The sequence below is a fragment of the Gymnogyps californianus genome, chromosome 2 (genome assembly GCF_018139145.2).
Source record: "Gymnogyps californianus isolate 813 chromosome 2, ASM1813914v2, whole genome shotgun sequence".
NCBI lineage: Eukaryota > Metazoa > Chordata > Aves > Accipitriformes > Cathartidae > Gymnogyps > Gymnogyps californianus.
The window spans coordinates 81,404,958-81,424,946 of record NC_059472.1 but is presented as its reverse complement, the minus strand read 5'-3'; the positions used below and the strand labels follow the sequence as shown (position 1 = coordinate 81,424,946).

General features: G+C 40.9%; 1 protein-coding gene across 1 annotated transcript in view; it reads right to left on the bottom strand.

The window, feature by feature from the left end:
• TRIO (trio Rho guanine nucleotide exchange factor) overlaps nucleotides 1–19,989 on the bottom strand; it is a 263,091-nt gene that overhangs the window by 93,899 nt on the left and 149,203 nt on the right. Inside the window, 9 exon segments of the mRNA XM_050890693.1 lie at nucleotides 144–259; nucleotides 371–565; nucleotides 2,501–2,623; nucleotides 5,907–6,022; nucleotides 10,856–10,970; nucleotides 15,535–15,684; nucleotides 16,889–17,037; nucleotides 17,040–17,079; nucleotides 18,550–18,669. Coding sequence (XP_050746650.1) covers nucleotides 144–259; nucleotides 371–565; nucleotides 2,501–2,623; nucleotides 5,907–6,022; nucleotides 10,856–10,970; nucleotides 15,535–15,684; nucleotides 16,889–17,037; nucleotides 17,040–17,079; nucleotides 18,550–18,669 — 1,124 coding nt within the window.

The following is a 19,989-nucleotide window of genomic DNA, read 5'->3' as shown; positions in this document are numbered from 1 at the left end:
AAGACAATAGGAGCTATTGAGTAATATCACTCTCTTTTTACCATTTATCCAATTTCTAAGCTGCCAGACAAGCCATGACAGTTGTTTCCTTATCAGGATTGATTTATGCATTCTCATTGATTAAAAATAAATAAATTTATTACTCTTTCCTGCGGGCAGACTTTCGTTTTTCTTCATTAAGCTCATGAGCAGCATCGCGCAGTTTCACCTCTGACCCAGGGACACTGGCTGGGATTATATCCAGCTGCAAGCTTTTGCTCTTTATTAAAGAAAGGAAGAATTAATTAAGAAAGGAGACAGGAGAAAACAATAGCTAAATCAAATGCAAGCAAAGCTTGTTTGTCGGTCATCACACTCAAATTTCTCTTACCGATTTATTGGAATCGGAGGAAATACCCAGAGCTTTCTCTAAAGAGGTCCTGTATTTCTCCATGCGCAGGGAAAAGTCTCTGTACCTCTTATCCACTGCTGTGACACATTTTTTAATCTCTGTTGCATGAGCATGCCCTTTTTCACAAAAGCCATCAGCCAGCTGTATCAACAACTTCACCCTCTCTTTGGTTTGCTACAAAAACAGGAAAATATTGAACAGTTACCAGCTCTACCTGTCATGAAGGGGGTCATTTTGCTTAACCTGCTACTAAGTGCAGCTGGAGAAGCCATCAAAGGAGCTAGCTTCTTCCTCTCTCTTCCCAGAACTCCTTTAAACAGATACCTTTTTCTTAATAAAAATAGCACAAGATGAATATATGTCTCCTTGGGTTTTATTATTACATGACTAGAAGCAGGTTGTTTATTTTTCTTTCAAAAATGTGCTCCATATCTAACCCAGAGATTAAATTCTGCTAGGCAAGCTTTTCAGAGCATGGGTATTCTCCTCGCATCAATACAAAGGAGTTTTGATGCCAAAGAGGATATTTTGTTCATTACCACTGAAGCACTGGTATTGGACCTGGCCCACAGTCTCAAGAATCTACCTCCTTTAGACATCACTGAAATGTTGAGATGGAGATAAGTCTTGTTATATGCTTTACACTTTAACAGATTAAGACTACATTCTTCAGATCTTTTTCATATTATGTTTTGTTGTCACACAGTTGTTTGAGAGAAACTAAGAGAACAAGTAGCCACCACCAAACCTGTAACTAAGTGCTTTTCCCAATTAACAAGCTGCCTAAGGCTATGCACTTTCTTCCACGTAAATCATAAATCATCCACAATGGATGAATTTATACCTCCACCTCTCTCTCTCTCTGATACCATGTCAGAGTAAAGTATATTGTCAGGGCCCCTGGTAACAGGGAGTTAAGCAAAATAGTCAATAAAAACTTGACTCTTATGTCAGTTGGAAAATCAACAGTGTTTGTCCCTTTTTGTTTGGTTTTTTTTTTTTTTTATTCTTTTTGTTTCCTAATGGTCCCTTATCCAAGCATTTCTTTTCACTATGGAATTAGCAAGGGCTAATACATCCTCCCAACAGGTAGTGAAATGCCAAGGGAGTGGCACTAACAACATCCTTTCAAAAGGGGCACCCACGTCATCTGCTGACTGACAGAGGAAACAAGGGGGGCAGTGGTGCTCTGCATGCTGGAAAGGATCCAGCAGAACAAAGGCTGGAGCAAAACTCAGAAGGAAGAAAATCCAGGTTTGAAAAGCAAAAGTGATCTCTGTTCTTTCTGGATTCTCTTTTCTCCCTTCCCACATGTCCCAGAACCAACTCCATCTTCAAGTCTCTTCTCTCCTGAGATGGTCCTTCAGACAAATGAACACTGGCTTACTTTCTTGGGCTTTATTATATCTCTATGAAAATTGGAGAGCCGAGAGGTGGAACCAGGTGACAGTTTGAACAGGTGGCAGAACGAAACACGGAGACAGACAAGGCTACATAAGCTCAGGTACTTCAGTAACGCACTGGTTGCCTGTCTTTCACATGTGAAAACTGGTAAGCCTCACAAGTGACATCTGCATCTCTGTATAGGCCTCCAGAGATGTAGAATAACATAATGCTGCCATGGCTCAAAAAGTTACAGCAGAACCACAGAATACTTTAATAAAATGAGTAACCTAACAAGTAAAGCTTTAATTTTTCTACTATCTTCCAATTAAATCACAGCTGAATAATAATATGCCGTGTTGTATTTTATATCCTAAATGACCACCCAGTAATCCACAGACATGAGGACATAAAAGTAGAAATCGAAGGCCCTTGCAAGGTTTGCAGGTTTTTTAAAAACATTTTTAAGCTATCTCACTACGATTCTGTCATGAGAAATAGGGCTCATGATCAACAGCACATAGGGCTGATGGAGCTCCAGTAACAGTGATTATCTTCTGATTAGCTTTTGGTTTATTCTGTTCCCAGCACAAATACAAAGAGAAAGCCACTGCAGGTAAACAAATCTTGACGGACACAACCTTGGGGGTTTTTTTGGGGGGGAGGGGGAAATTTGGGTTGTCTTGGTTTTTTTAAATCTTACATAATTTTATTTATTTATTTTACCTTTGCTGTGATCTGAAATTCTTCATGTTCTTTTAACAACTCTTGAGTGTGCTGGATACTGGAGCCAGTGGAAGTATGTGTGGATAAATAAAACTCTCCATTGTCATGAATCCATTCCAGAGCCTAAATAAAACAATAATGAAGGAAAAGTAAGAGAGAAGGCAACATACTTTTGCCGACAGAAACCATCTGTAATCAGTATTTCACAAATACAGATTGGCCACAGGTAAATTGTACTCTGTGTCACTCATGGCAATCATCTAACACCTCTACAATATCAAACAGTTTGTAACTCTGAAATAATTCACTTAGTCTATGAAGCAATGCTTAAAGAATTAAATAACTGACACATGGATCTGAATAATTCAGCAAAGTCCACTACTACAGGACTATAGTAGTCCACTATTAAAAGGTTCTGACTATGTCTACAGTTTTGTTAGTATACTCCCCAAGTGACCCAAAATCACTTTTTTGGTGCAACACAGGACAGCTGTACTCAGAAATATGCATTTTCCAACTTCTAAAAATGTACATAAGACTGCCAAATGTGTAGGCTAAACTTTCCAAGTACATAAGATTTAACTATCATTTCACTCTTTAGTTGACATGTAATCCAGCCTCACAACGTATGGTCTGTAGTTGCATGTACTCCTAGAAATTAAACCTGCAGGAGAGGAGGAATGGTGAGATGTATCAGTTAAACCAATTAATGTATGTATAGGTAGTAAAAGACAAGAACTAAGAACTGCAAACTAAAATTGTTTCCCTTCCACATCCTGGCACCTTACTCTCTCACTATTACAAACCATGCTGATCCATGTTATTATCTATGTTCTACCCACATTAATATTTGCTGCCCTTTCAAGCATAACTCAGTGGTTGTGAGGAATCCTACTCTCTGGCTACCAGGAAGAAAAAAAAAAGAATCCTCTCAAACTGCCGCATAACAGTAAAAATAAAAAACGTAACTGAAGACTGACATTACCAAGTTGTTTTGCAGCTCTAAATACAGGCTACTACAGCAGTATGCTGTATGTAGCACATGAACTTTGAAACTTCTACATTCTGACAAAGCCAATATCAGACGTTCAAAGAGTTTAACACAGCTTGCTTAGAACTGTCTTGTTACTAAATGCATGTGTATCTTCTGTGTCTTCAGTAAATACATACAGCACTAGACAAAAATTTAATACCCCAAGAGAAAAAGTTGTAGATTGCTAGTGGGTCCTCATTCTTCCTTTTCTCTCTCATACTTTCAGTTTACCCTTTTATCTATCCATATTATCAAGAACAGGAAAAGTTTTATCTTGGTGGACACTAGGTACTTATTTTTCAAGAGCATAACCTTACACTGAATCAGAAAAGGCATCGTCTGTATTATAATTCCACCAACAATTTAAGCTCATCAAGGCTGTGTCAGAACAACTTTGATTCTCTTCCTTCCACTTAGGATGCTTTTACCTCTTGGTACAAAACCTAAAGTGAATAAAAGCCTTCAAAATTCAACACTGAATGTGAATGCTAGGATGCCATTTACCTAGTCACATACTAGTGCAGATGCAAGCCTGATGAGATGGGCCTGTACTTTTCAAGCGTCACTGATGGAAACAAACCAACAACTCTTGGGCTACTGTCAAGAAAAGGACATTTCAACCAACCACCTGTATGATGCCCCTTGCCATTCTAATGTCAATCTTTGCAAATGAAGACTGATACGGACAAGCAGCATGGCTATCACTGATATTACAAACAACATCTATTTTGATACTTCTTGCTTTTAGCTTTTTAACTTCCACCTTTTTTCGGTGGGTTTATTACACAATGCTGAAATGAATGCTAAACAAAACAAACTTCCCCTCCCTAAATGTTGCCCTTTCATAACTTTTTGGCAGCTCTCTAGAGCCACAATATGACAGACAGTTCATATTGATGTTAATTCCGATATTTTAGATCAGCTCTCATTTCATATGAGGATCAGGATTGTATGTTGGAGACACGTATCACCGTACAAGACCTGGAAAAATCAATTTAGTGATCAGGTGAGCCCTTAACTCTGAAACTATTTGAGAGTCTATCATTGTCCTCGCAAACTATTACAGTATCTTCTCCCGCTGCAGGGCATCAAGTTCTGAAAGCACAAAGAATGGGTTCTTCCAACTTCCAAACAAAAATCTACATGAAGACAGCAACATTTACATTTTTTGGCTGATCAGTGTGGAGTCCATATACGGTTTGGTTTGCTTTGTGATGACTGAACTGGTGATCGCTGAAAAATGGGATTTACACTGAAAATGCTGACAGATCTTTATCTCCAGTGTTTGACTGTTAGTCAGTAATCTCTATACAAAAGCAAGTAGGTCATGTGCTTGGCAGAAGTTGGAGTTAAGGTTATTCAAAAGCGGGGGGGGGGGGGGCAGGGAAGGGGTGCTGTTGTTGTTTTAAAGAGGTATTAATCTTTAACTTCACTCCAAGATTTATCTTGCATTACTTTCTTTGTGAAAGCATGAAAGACAGACTTTAGAAATCTTTCAAGAGATCAACACAGACCACTAGTATTTAAACTTCTGTCTACACTGGCTGTCAGAAAGAAATAAAAAATTAGTTTTTTGAGTCCTTTAAAGTAGATCTAACTATATTTCACACTATGGGCGTTGTGTCCTTTTCTGCAGAACAGGAACAGATAGCCTCCCTTCTTTGTCCTATATCCAGTTAAAAAAAAAAAAAAAAAGTAAAAAAAGTAAAAAACCATTGCAGATCATTCCAGTTACTAATTCTGCCTTGGAGCCCCCTACTTATTTTTATGGCTTGTGTTTTGATTAGTGAAGGGGATTTTTTTTGTGTGTGGTAGTTACTTAATAGTTCTTTCCCGAGTGATAAATTCAACAAAATACAAAGAGGTGGATCTACCATGCAAGAAACCACGAAACCAAGTACACGCAGAACTGCAAAACCAAAGTAATTCAGTTATTATTGTTTAATGAGTTATCCAACTTGTCAGTTTTTGAGAACTGCCAATCAACTTAATTAGATGTTTTCCCCCCCCAACATCTGAGAAAAGCATTGCTGCCTGTTATTTCCCTGGTCAAATTAGGTGTGTGTGTAAAAGTTAACAAGCGTAACAATTTGTCAAACACAAGCTTGCAGAAATGAGATTCGCGAGTACCAGATCAAGCTGGCAGCGCAAAACACTACCTTTAAGTTACAGCAGTAAAGACACCCTGCCTCAACGGATTTAGCTGCTCTGTATTAAAGGAAAAGCAAATAATTTCACTTACTTTCTATTTTAATCATTGATCTTTCAACTGTTTGAAATACTGAAGTCAATGGCAAATTTTTTACTGTGGGACAAGTCAGTGTATGTCAAACATCGATCACACTGAAGAGGATTTTTATATAAAACCCTCACCTGTTTCGCACTTCTTTCAAACACCACATATTGTTGGCATTGATCAAGACGTCTTTTACGCATGGTCCAATAATGCAGCACACGGTTCTCCCTCTGGAAGAGTTCATTCAAGATATCTGAAGAAATGAAAATAGTTTCAGCAGAGGTTATGTCAACCAATTTTGAAATATCACATTAAAATCAGTGGAATAAAGTACTTTATATTGTAGAATTTACAATACACTTACTCTTTCTGTTCCTCTTTGTTTTGCTCTTTTTCCTGATATTCATGAAACAGAGTGTTCCTTTTTCATTATTATTTACAGAAATGTTGGGTAAAGAAACTAGAGATGCAATTAAAACTTACTACTGACACCTTTTCTCTCAAATATTTTTCATACCGGGACTGCCACTGCTTGTAACAGAACTGAAAATGTAGTCTGATAAAGATGGTTTTTGACAGGGTTTACTCAGAAAGAATGAGCATGCACAAATAATCACAACATGCTTAACACCTCATATTAATCATAATAAAAAAAATACCTTTTCTGAACAGATCACTCTCCTATGAAACACTTTAATAATTTAATACATATGGGCAAATACATAACCTTAGGTCACTACAAGAACAAATGCATCATAAGCAGATATTAAATGTACAGAAACCCAAGTAATAAAAAATACACAATTACTAAGTTTGTAATTTCCCTTCAAAAAAATAATCAAAACTAACAGCAGTATAATTGAGTAAGCTGACTTGTTCAAATATGAGTGTTCATGCAACCTTGAGAGAATTTCCAGGTAATCAAATAATTAACTCCACAATTTGTTATTCCATTTCTGAGTATCAGAAACTGTCTGCTATTGAGAAGTCACATCCAAATTCCACCGTTAACCTGTAATTCCACATGGCTGGCTTATAAATTCTTCCTGGATAGCAAAGACCTTCTGCTTACAATATGCAGAAGATTTTATCTGAACTCTACTTCTTTAATGTTTATTGTTTTTTTTCTTCAAACAAAGAAACCCTAGCAGTTTCTTGTGAAGCTCACTTTACTCACTGCTGCTTCCAGAGCAGCAGCCCTACCAGACTTTGTAGCTACTGCAAACCCAGATGGCAAGCTGAAATACACGGAAATGGGGACACCCAATGTCTCTGCCAGGGGATTCTGTCGGAAGTGCACAGTACCCAAGGGGAGGTCTACCAGAAGCAGAAGAGACCACAAAAAAGGCTCATGCTTCACAATAATGCTTTACTTGCTTTTCTACTTATACCCACAGCTGGCTATTTTCCACAATTATGAATGGAGGCTATCAGGTGCTAGGCCTCTTAGGCCTTTGCATTCCCCCGTCCCACTGTGCGGGTCCACCATGCCTTACATCCCAAAAGCTAACAACTCCAAGAAACAGTTTGACAGAGAAGCTCAAACAAAGGGAGCCTGAGGGGAAAAGCATCTCTCTCTATCTGTGGTCTGGGACCAATTACAACCACTTGTCACAGCCTCCCTGAGCATTATGAAACCTGTCTGCATCGCTGCCAACATCCTCCTGCTTGGAAGCACCATATTCCCACTTGCCACAGAGTGTTGAGGTCACCCAGGACTTGCTTTTGGTTGGAATCTGATCACTGCGGCCAAGGTTTTCTTCCTGCTGGGCAGGCTACCCTCAAATATGCCTCAACTGATATGTCCCTTAGCCAAGCCATGAGCTGATCTGCTATGAGCCTCACTTGCTTTCTCAGTTTTATTTCTGCCTTACGCCACCTCCAAAACGCTTGCTCAGAACATATGCCAGATTTCAGGGGGCGCGATGCGGGGGGGTGGGAACACACACAATTATCATTATACAATGCCATACACCCAACTGGACACACCGTATAAAAAGAGACATCTTGATAGTGACGCAAGCGAAGTAGTTCTGACAAAGAGCAAGCAAGGTGAATTTAGCTAATTGGAACAGCATTTGTTCTGTCAGGACATGATACAGATGGCAAACCAGTGAGAGATATTTGGCTGGGCACCGTTAGTGTTACTGCCATTAATTTCTTGGACTGATAAGGAAGAGAAAAAATATTCTATAAAATACTCAAAGGAAGTTACAGAACATCAATATTTAATACTAGGTTTGGATGAGCAGCTCTATCTCAAGCCTTCTGAACTATAGTCCCTGTTGTTATTTTCTTTGATTCCAACATTTGTTAGGATTGTTTCCTAAACTTTCAGCTTATTCTCCAGCCTCAGAGAGCTTTCAGCTGTCTCTATGCATCCTGCACTCGCTATCAACCTATCTAAAAATAAAAGTACCACTAGACAAGTTCCTGCACTATGTTCAGTTGCAGCCCGTACAGCAGAGACAGAGGTAACAAAGAAGCACACGAAATTAGCAGCAGAAGCAAAGATGAAGATGCTCTGTTTCTGAGCTCACAGCAATTGTCACCAACTGAATCCACCTGCCACAGCACACTTTCATGCCACATCTCCTTCCTAAAATTCAGCTTTGGCACAGTGTCTGATACAGTATTTGGATACTCTTAACTGCAGGTCAAGGAAATTATTTACACTGGTATGAAGGGACAGAAGGACACCTCTCAGAGTTCAGTACCATTGTGATTCCCATTTCCCATGAAGCATGTGCTTAGCTAAACTTTGCCTAGATTAAGACGTGGCTTTTCTAGATATCATAATCTGCAGCTGGCAATAAGGATCAAGTATGCCACTGAATGAGGTTTTTGAAAACGTCCAGCAGTTCTGCAGAAACTCAAGGGTTACCCAAGTTTTTAAAGTGTTCATTTATATACTATATACCGATCGCAGTCTGACACACTGTTTCAAGCATACACCTGAGTGTGTAACAATCCAGCAGAACACATGTAACCTCTATTTCACCAGAATGAAATAAACACTCTATTTTTTTTTATCTATTTAGAAAAGAGATGAAAAGATTTTTTTTCCTTACATGCATATTTGAACAGGAAGATCAGAGTGAACTTTTAAATCATTTGGTCAGCTACCACCATACCATTGTAGACCTAAAAGGAAGGAGTCCTCACTAGTTTTATCTTGACTCATGTTTAATTCTCAGAAGCATATATTACATGGCTTATGGGGGAAAAAGTGTTAGAGCACATAGCTTACTTTTCTCCTGCTTGGGGATTTTTGTTGCTTTTTTTGTTGCTTTTTAAACACGTATCATTCATCCAGGATTTTAAATGTGCACAGAACACACACACGGTTCTGACATGTAATTATTCTTAAGGACATTAGCACATTGGTAGAGACTTTTCTACTCTTTCCTCATCCGAACACATTTATACCTTTCTCAGAATGACTGTTTCTACACAGATTTCAAAACTGAATTTTTAGAAAGTTTGTCTAAAAGCCCTAACATTTTTTTCTTATACTCAGTAAGTGTGGTAGCTACAACTTCCTGCTTGCTTCTGCTTTATTTTCTTTACTAGCAATAGAAGAGCTAAGTGACAAATGTCAGCAACACTTCTTTAGTTATTGATACTGCCAGCATTTGTGTTGAGATTTTGTCTTGTACAGTTCTATAAACGTTGATGCCCTGGGGACAGAGGAAACAATCCTTTGTCTTAGCTCAACATGCTCAAAGTTTCAACTGCCACAATCCAATTATTTCCTTAGAGTGAAAAGTATGGCCAGTACTCTATTATCTTTCCAACACAAAAAATTCAACACAGGAGATCTTCAATTTGAGTACTGTCAGATACATGGGTAAGTTTAACACAGACTGTTTTCCCCTTATAGTAAAGTGAAGCAGTGAGCATGTCCTTTTCTAATAGAGTCATCAAGTAATTTAGAGTGGAAGTGACCTCTGGAGGCCATCTGTTCCAATCTCCTCCTCAAAGCAGGACTAACTTCAAAAGTTTTTCAGGGGCTCGTTCAACAGAGTTTTAAAAATTCCCAAGGGCAGAGATTCTACTACCTCTCTGGGCTACCTGCTCTACTCAGTGCTTTCTCACTCTTGCTGTAACACTTTCTCCTTATATCCATTCAGAATTTTCCTTGCTGCAACTTTTTCCTCTGGTCCTATTGCCGCGTTCCTCTGAGTTTGGCGCCATCCTCTGCATAACTCCCCTTTGGGCAGCTGCAAACAGCAATTAATTAGACAATTAGACTTCTCTGGTTTTGAGTCTGTAGCATGGCCTGAGTGTTCAGTCACAGCTTCAAAACGCATTGAGCACAATACGACTAGCAAATAAATTAGTAAAATGCAATATTTCTTTCTGAATCTCTCTGATCTCTGTTCTGCCTACCTCACCCATCAGTTATGCATACCCTATTAATTTCTGTACTTTTGTCCCTGAAAGCCCTACAGATTTCTCTCTCTACTCCATTCCCCACAGCACATGTTACACCTTAAAGCTGCACTACACTGAATTAATCCTAGCAAAAGTGAAGCCCTGTGTAATAGCTCTTTCCTGCCTCACCTCAGCTACTACCCATCTACACATCTAATTTAAACATGATGTCAGTTGTCCTATACTTCATGAAGTTCCTTAATACTGATTCAACTATATGAAGGGCCCTAGGGCATCATTCAAGGGATTATCTTGTATCACGCTGGCACTCCCGAGGAACTTGCAGAATGCACCACACTAACACACTGAGTAAGCTTACAGTGATCAGCTCCCATTTGGCTTCAGACCAGACATTATCATGTGTAAGTTTACTATCTCATTTTCTCAACAAAAGCAGCACATTTGAGTCTCAAATTGAAAGAAGATTAAGTGTAAGCAGGAGATAAATAAATTCAAAACAACTTCATTTGGGTATAAGAGAATTTGATGACTGGCAGCTCCTTCAAAGTGTGTGAGCAATTTTAATTATTTCCTGTTAAGCCTGACAGAACCTTTCCACTTGGGCAGGCTTCACTCCCTCATCATCACACACACCACAGCACATGATGATCACATTCTTTGGAGAAAAAAAGAACAAGAAACCCCTTACTTTTAACTTGTTGTTCAGGTGCTTTGATGTGTGTCACCATCCCTGGCATGTTTACGCTGTTCCTGTGCAGGTACTTCAGGAAGACATCAGCATTCCTCCGAGCCAGCGTGCAAGCCTAGAGAGTCACCAGTATTACTTTATTTGAAGATGCACAAATATACATCCAGAAAGAGATGAAGGACCTTCCTCACCTCCCTTTTGTGCATTTCCCATCCTCTCCAATTTTAGAAAGTGTTGCTTGTTAAACCCTTCTACAAGTAAGCCAACCCAACCATTAAAATCGTTTTACCAACAAATAGCAGTTAATCCTTACTTACGCGTCAGGAGAAAAAAAAAAAAACAAACAAAAAAACCCAAACAAAATACTATTCCTTTTTATCTGAAGATCCTGAAAAGCAATTACCTGCTCTAGAGCTTTCAGCATCACTCAGAGCTCACAGAGAAGTTTGTTTTGTGTATGTGCCACGTGCCACCTGAAGTTATTTATTGCGTAAACAGAGTGGACACGCTTATGTACTCACCTGGATATTCCAAAACATCCACCAGTACTTTAAACAAAAAGTAAATGCTCTGCTGAAGTGAAACCAAAAGTGCTAAAATATTAAGACATGCCCTTAAAATATTAAGACAAGGCCTTGAGAGCTTTCAGTCCTTGCCGCTGTATTGCCAACACTCAGCTCAGCTGCCTTCTTTGTCTTAATGTACACCAAGTGCCTTCTTTGTCTTAATGTACACCAAGTGCCTTCTTTGTCTTAATGTACACCAAGTGCCTTCTTTGTCTTAATGTACACCAAGTACTACATATGGGCTCTCTGCCTTATTTTTAATAAGCAGAACATGAAATGCTACTTTAAAAGGTTAGATAAAGGTAGCATGGTTCAGTCTGGTAACAAAGACACTAAGTAATTTCTTGTATTGTTTTAAAACAAAAATTGGTAACTCACATGCCAGCTGCAGAAAGATCTATTTGACAGTGTACTTAGAGCTATGCTAATATGTTATTGATGCCAGTGCCAGCAATAGATGCCAGAGCCTGGAAAGGGATCACAGGTCAGCAGGAGAGCACCTGAAAAGCAGCACAGAGGAATTCCAGCCACTCCAGCCAGTAAGTCAGCTTCATTGGGAGCCCATCTTAAATGCCTCTATGCAAACACATGTAGCATGGGGAAAAACAAGAACAGTTAGAGACATGCACACGCCTGCAGGGCTGTGATCTTATTGGCATCACAGAGACATGATGGCATGGCTCCTATGACTGGAGTGTTGGAATGGAAGGATATAGGCTCTTTAGGAAGGACAGGCAGGGGAGACAAGGAGGGGGCTGTTGCCCTCTATGTCAGTGACCAGCTGGAGTGCATGGAGCTCTGCCTGGGGATGGATGAGGAGCCGACTGAGAGCTTATGGGTCAGGATTAAAGGGAAGGCAGGGACAGGTGACATTATAGTCGGGGTCTGCTACAGGCCACCCGACCAGGAAGACTGAGCAGATGAGGCCCTCTATAGACAGATAGGAGCAGCCTCACGTTCACAAGCCCTGGTCCTCATGGGGGACTTCAGCCACCCCGACAGCTGTTGGAAGGACAACACAGCAGGGCATAAGCAATCCAGGAGGTTCCTGGAATGCGTTGATGATAACTTCCTTCCTCAAGTGATAGAGAAGCCAATGAGGAGAGGTGCTGTGCTGGACCTTGTTCTCACCAACAAGGAGGGGCTGGTGCAGAATGTGAAGCTCCAGGGCAGCCTTGGCTGCAGGGACCATGAAATGGTGGAGTTCAAGATCCTTAGGGCAGCAAGGAGGGCACACAGCAAGCTCGCTACCCTGGACTTCAGGAGAGCAGACTTTGGCCTCTTCAGGGATCTCCTTGGTAGAGTACCATGGGATAAAGCCCTGGAGGGAAGAGGGGCCCAAGAAAGCTGGTTAATATTCAAGGATCACCTCCTCCGAGCTCAGGAGCTATACATCCCAACAAAGAGGAAGTCAAGCAAAAACACCAGGAGGCCTGCATGGATCAATAAGGAGCTCCTGGACAAACTCAAACTCAAAAAGGAAGCCTACGGAGGGTGGAAGCAAGGACAGGTAACCTGGGAGGAAACAGAGAAATTGTCTGAGCAGTCAGGGATCAGGTTAGGAAAGCCAAAGCCCTGATAGAATTAAATCTGGCCAGGGACGTCAAGGGCAAAAAAAAAAAGCTTCTGTAGGTACATCGGTGATAAAAGGAAGACTAGGGACAATGTGGGCCCTCTCCAGAAGGAAATGGGAGACCTGGTTACCTGGGACATGGAGAAGGCTGAGGTACTCAACAACTTTTTTGCCTCTGTCTTCACCAGCAAGTGCTCCAGCCACACCACCCAAGTCGCAGACGGCAAAGGCAGGGACTGGGAGAAGGAAGAACCGCCCACTGTAGGAGAAGATCAGGTTCGAGACCATCTAAGGAACCTGAAGGTGCACAAGTCCATGGGACCTGATGAGATGCATCCGCGGTCCTGAGGGAACCGGCGGATGAAGTGGCTAAGCCCCTATCCATCATATTTGAGAAGTCGTGGCAGTCCGGTGAAGTTCCCACTGACTGGAAAAGGGGAAACATCACCCCATTTTTTAAAAGGGAAAAGAGGAAGACCTGGGAAACTACAGGCCAGTCAGTCTCACCTCTGTGCCAGGGAAGATGACGGAGCAGATCCTCCTGGAAACTACACTAAGGCACATGGAAAATAAGTAGGTGATTGGTGACAGCCAACATGGCTTCACTAAGGGCAAATCGTGCCTGACAAATTTGGTGGCCTTCTACGATGGAGTTACAGTGTTGGTGGATAAGGGAAGAGCAACGGACATCATCTACCCGGACTTGTGCAAAGCATTTGACACTGTCCCGCACGACATCCTTGCCTCTAAATTGGAGAGACATGGATTTGATGGATGGACCACTCAGTGGACAAGGAATGGCTGGATGGTCACTCAAAGAGTTGTGGTCAACGGCTCAATGTCCAAGTGGAGAAGAGTGACGAATGGTGTTCCTCAGGGGTCCGTATTGGGATCAGTGCTGTTTAATATCTTTGTCGGCGACATGGACAGTGGGATTGAGTGCACCCTCAGCAAGTTTGCCGACAACACCAAGCTGTGTGGTGCGGTCGACACACTGGAAAGAAGGGATACCATCCAGACGGACCTTGACAGGCTTGAGATGTGGGCCCGTGTGAACCTCATGAAGTTCAACAAGGCCAAGTGCAAGGTCCTGCATCTGGGTCAGGGCAATCCCAAGCACAAATACAGGCTGGGCGATGAGTGGATTGAGAGCAGCCCTGTGGAGAAGCACTTGGGGGTGTTGGTTGACGAGAAGCTCAACATGACCCAGCAATGTGCACTTGCAGCCCAGAAAGCCAACCATATCTTGGGCTGCATCAAAAGAAGTGTGACCAGCAGGTCAAGAGAGGTGATTCTACCCCTCTACTCCGCTCTCATGAGACCCCATCTGGAGTACTGCGTTCAGCTCTGCAGCCCCCAACATAAGAAGACAGGGACCTGCTGGAGCGAGTCCAGAGGAGGGCCACAAAGATGATCAGAGGGCTGGAGCACCTCTCCTATGAGGACAGGCTGAGAGAGTTGAGGTTGTTCAGCCTGGACAAGAGAAGGCTCTGGGGAGACCTTATAGCAGCCTTCCAGTACCTAAAGGAGACCTACAGGAAAGCTGGAGAGGGACTTGTTACAAGGGCCTGTAGTGACAGGACAAGGGGTAATGGCCTTAAACTGAAAGAGGGTAGATTTAGATTAGATGTAAGGAAGAAGTTCTTGACTGTGAGGGTGGTGAGGCACTGGAACAGGTTGCCCAGAGAAGCTGTGGATGTCCCCTCCCTGGAAGTGTTCAAGGCCAGGCTGGATGAGGCTTTGAGCAACCTGGTCTAGCGGAAAGTGTCCCTGCCCATGGCAGGGGGCTAGAACTAGATGGTCTTTAAGGTCCCTTACAACCCAAACCATTCTATGATTCCATGTTTTTGAATGTTCTCATCTGTGCACTGAGAACAAAAAGGCTTTTAATAAAAGTAAGTTTTATACTCTTAGTAGTCTTTAAAGGTGATGCTGGAAAAAGCCTTTGGTTACAGGGTTAGTTACACTGCTTTGCAAGCATCCGTTACACGTTTATTCAGTATGATCAACAACCTTCTTTATTGGGACTTTAGTTGGAACGAAAACCTTTCATTTATCTGCAGACTATTACACAAACCCAACTACTCCCAGATGCTTGTCGAGCAATTTCCTCCTTCTGTACTCTACTGTAGTCCAAGTACATCTGAGAGCTGCTCTGATGCACAGGCAGCAATGGCACTATGTGACTGTCACTTCTCTTCCAAAGCAGCAGCCTTTAAGCATTCTTTAGAATGACAGTTGCTCAAAGCAGTGATTCCCAATTCCTCTTCAGTCACAGTGGGAGACCTGACATCTACTGAAGTTCAACAGGAAACATATTTATAAAACTGGCTACAACCTTATGCACTTGGCAGTATTCTCCTAATTACTGTCAGAAGCAGTTAATGTGCCACTTCCCACATCTTTGCAGTTTGGGACATACCTGTAGCTTTTGAATGGGCACTGTTGCTTTCCACATACATTTCAGCACTGTAAGAGTGAGCGTTTGACTGCATGCTTTCCAAGACACAGAAGACCATAAAAAAAATGGCAAACCTTACCTTTAGGAACGCCTCCTTCTGTTCCAGGTGTTTGCTTATCATGGGAGTAACATGATCTGTTTCAGAGTTGGGACCCAGTTTGTCTGCTCCCCCACACCAGTCTTCTTCTCGCTTATATTCTTGCTCCAGGCTTTCCAGCACGCTGCACACCTATCAGGAAAAAGGAGTCCAACTTGAATGTAATTCAGTAAGACAAAAATTGAAAATTCAAGCCAAAAAAAGAGAAAACCAATCTACCCCTTACATATACCTTAGCTTCTGCCATGTTTTGACTGGGACTTAAGGCAATAAACTTGGGCTGTAGATTTGCAAGCACTGGCCTGTTTATGTGGAATTGCTCAGAAGGCTATCTCTAAAGTTGTTCATCTTTCTCCACCTCTGTGACTGCATAGTTCAGGATGGGCTTAAGATATGATTGCAGAGGAAGCAACCTCGCCAACCTTCCCCCTAACTGTTCTGCGGACAAGTAGGATGAAGCTGATTTTTCTCTGGCTCCCACACAAAAACCAGAATTAGCCACCTGAGGTACACAGAAGTTTTAATGGAAGTAACTTGTTTATGGTTTAAGCAAAACTTCTTGAAACAAGCAGAAATCCAAGTAAGCACTTGTACACTGTGTTTCATCTTGAAAATGTTTTACTTGACTTTTCTCAATTAAAAATAAGAATCTGAGGAATATGGAAGGGGAGAGTTATAGAAGAGGCAGATGAAGATTTCAGTCTTCACCAATAATCACTGCACTTTGGTAATGTACCTTCTTTGAATTTTGCTAATTGAAGCAAGTGTAGCCAGACCAATTACACTGTAGTCTCTTAGCAGTTAGTACAATTTGTCTACTATTAATTTGTCATAGAATGGTTTGGGTTGGAAGAGACCTTTAAAGATCATCTATAGTCCAAACCCCCTGCCATGGCCAGGAACATCTTTCGCTAGATCAGGTTCCTCAAAGCCTCGTCCAACCTGACTTTGATTACTTCCACCGATGGGGCATCCACAACTTCTCCAGGCGACCTGTTCCAGTGTCTCACCACTCTCACTGTGAAAAATTTCTTCCTTACATCCGATCTAAATCTACCCTCTTTCAGTTTAAAACCATTGCCCCTTGTCCTGACACTACAGACTGTGGTAAAAAGTCTTCGTCTTATAAGACCCCTTTATATAGTGAAAGGCTGCAACACATGGTTTCTCTTTCTAACGCAGCTGGTAAGAGGATTTGCATTTTTTGTATAACTGCAGTTGTTATCAAATTAGTAAATATAACCAAACCTAGTCAACCATTTTTTTAGGTAATGCTGTTTTATGCCACACTGAAGAATTAACCAAGGCAGATATAGATCCTGTAGCATTTCTGTACCTGTTCAGAAGTTTTATAGAAGGCAACAGAGGCATTCACAAGCTTGAGACGGTCCTCCATCTTCAGCATCAGTTGTTGCCAATGGGAAGCAACCTTCTCTGCACACTCCCGGATCATATCCATATCATAGTGATTAGCCTGCAGCATTGCTCTGCCTTCTGCTGAACCTGCAGGGCACTTTGATGCGTTTTCTGGCAAGAGGTGAAAATTCAGGAGTTCAGTGGAGCACTTCAGTTCATTTTCTTGAAGACTTCAAAGGCTCACATTTCCACTGTGTCAATGACACTTCTATACACAGGCACAAACACCCATCAACTAAAAATAACTGTCTAATATTAGTCACTGCATGACTTCACTACGCAAATACAAAGGAAATAAATCCTGTACAGATTTATCATCAATTCAACAATGACTAGTAGTAGTTTGTAAGCAATAGCCACTGTCTAGCATTAAGCCACACGTGGCATATCTATGTCGCAGTACACTTTGTTATAACTATGAATTTCACGTTGATTTTCTTTCCCTTCATGGTGAGGAAAAAGAAGATGGAAAGGATGTATCTCATTTTGGCTTCATTGCTATTACTGTCCTCACAGCTTTACTGCAGTCTTTGGCACATCAGTAGTGAGCAAATGAAGGTGCAGGCATGCAGGCCAATACAAAAGACAACTCTCCATTCATTGTAAGCAAAATTTTAACTGTAGTTCTCTGTGTAAACATAGACTTGCTTAAAATCTGGAACACCTAACAATAATAAGTATTATTATATCTGAGTACAGAATGACCCAGAAAACACAGAATTTAAGCTTCCTAGTCATTTATGCTTAAATTGACAAACACTTGGATGTCTCATGATTTTTACACTTAAGAGTTACCAAAGATTTCAAAATGAGGATACATACAGTGCAAAAAAAAAAAAAAACCCAAAAAACACAGAGAGGAAGCATAAAACTCCACCGAATAGCAAACAAATGTGAAAGAGTAACTGCAAGACATAGTACTTCTGAAAATAGTTTTCCCAAACAATCATAACATTGGTTAATCTTTCAACAAAAGTAAGGTTCTTAAAAAACGTATGCTATATGTAATCAATATCACTGTAAGTCCCTCAATAGTGCATATAAACTAATAATACTGCATTTCAGTCAATCTTAAGATCTCTGCCTATTTACTGCAGAGATATGACCAATCCGGTAAGTTTAGTTTGAAGTCATGGCAGGAGGATGCACACACCACCACACACAAATTTCAGTGAAATCTACTGTCAAACAAAAATGGAAACATTAAAGGACCATATCAGAATACACAAAACTGATGTTCGCTGTTCCATTTATTCTTAACTTCAAAAATTAGCATTATATGTTGTATTCTAACGAAGGGAAACACCATTTTCAGTAAAATTGCTGTGGACAGCTATCACTTTACAAAGTTGCAAAAAGGTACTAAGAAGATGTGTTCACCTGGAACTGCAGCTCCAAAACGAACAAGAACAAAAACCCCACCTTCCCAGTAAGTGTTTTTATCTCTTTGCCATAAGATGATTTCAACAGCTTTTCCTAAACTCCAAATATTGTAGCGTGAACGCAACAGTGCTATTTACAGAGACTCATGAACTGTAATACAGGACTTCTTGGCTATGGTCACTGAAATGGTGCTTTTACCTCTATTGCATGTTGAAACTGCTCATGCTCCCTCTGTAGCTGTTCTGCCTCCTGCAAAGAGCTAGCAGTGATAAGCCCAGCATTTAACATTGACTCTCCATTTCGGATCCAGCCCAAAACCTGTAAAAAAAGATAAGACCATGAAATATGCAATTCCACTGCCAACCAGCAAGAAAAGCATCATTGCTAGGAACAAAAACATTTAGGGTCACATGTAGTACTGGAATTGATGACTAAATAATTTATTAATTATATATTTACAGTGAATTATACATTCAATAAACACAGCGAATGACATTCACTATAATTTCACTTAGCTGACAACTCATGTCTTTCAGTCAACTACTACATGCTTGCAGTTTCAGTTTATACTCTGAACAAGGCTGTCTTTCTGAATACCTTTTCTGTCACCTGGAAAACAGGAACAAGTTACAAGCAATATTTGCCTAAGAGCCAGTGTCAGTAATGTAAACTGAGGACATGCAGCTTAGTAAAAAGTAAGTAAATAATTTTGAATATTAATGTTGAGAAAAATGCAACCATTGAGTGTCTTCTAATTGCTTAAAGATTTTTGGTTTTCAGAATGTGCCGCCTTTGACACATCCACTGAAACCAGAAGAATCCCTGGCTGGGGAGAAGCCTCAGGAGGCCACCTAGTGCATTCCTTACCAACAGCAGGAACTTGCAACCTTAAGGCCCCTCCCAAAAGGTGTCTGCCTTGTTTGTTACTCAAGACTCCAATGCCACACTACCACCAGACATTTTTATCACTATTAAGTCTTCTTTCTAATGTCTAACACTCAAATCTCTCTCGCTTTAATTTTGGCTCATTTCATTTCTCCTGCCCACAACGGGGTGGGGGGGGAATGACATTTTCTCCCTCTTAGCATCAGCTTTGTTTTTCCCTCTCCTCTCTCCGTCAAGAACATTACCTGATTCCCTCCTCTAGATTCCTCTTTTCTTGCTGACTACAGTCTTTTCAATCTCTCCCATGTGAAGGTAGCCACCTTGTTTTTCTCACTGCTCTTTTATGAGTTCTCTCCAGTGGACAACCATGACTTTGGTCAAAATTTCAAATACTGAGTAAAGCTGGACATAATTCAGGTTATTCACTGTCATGTGTACAACTTTTCTATGGAACTGCTGCCCAGCCAGTAATTATGCCTGTGCTGTATTTGTTCAGCTGATTATTCCTGCCAGTACATCATGCTCTGTATTTGTCACTACGAAAATTCACATCCTTCTTGGAGTGCAATTCTCCCACACATCAAGACAATTCTGAACTGTAATCCAGAGTCTTCTGATGAACTCAAATCCCTTTTCCAGCTTCTTTTGCCTTTATCTTCAAATTTAAAAGCATAATCTCTACTCTAACATATAGATTTTCTGACTGAAACCATGAACTACTATCCAAATACAGACATCTACAGAAATTTTTTT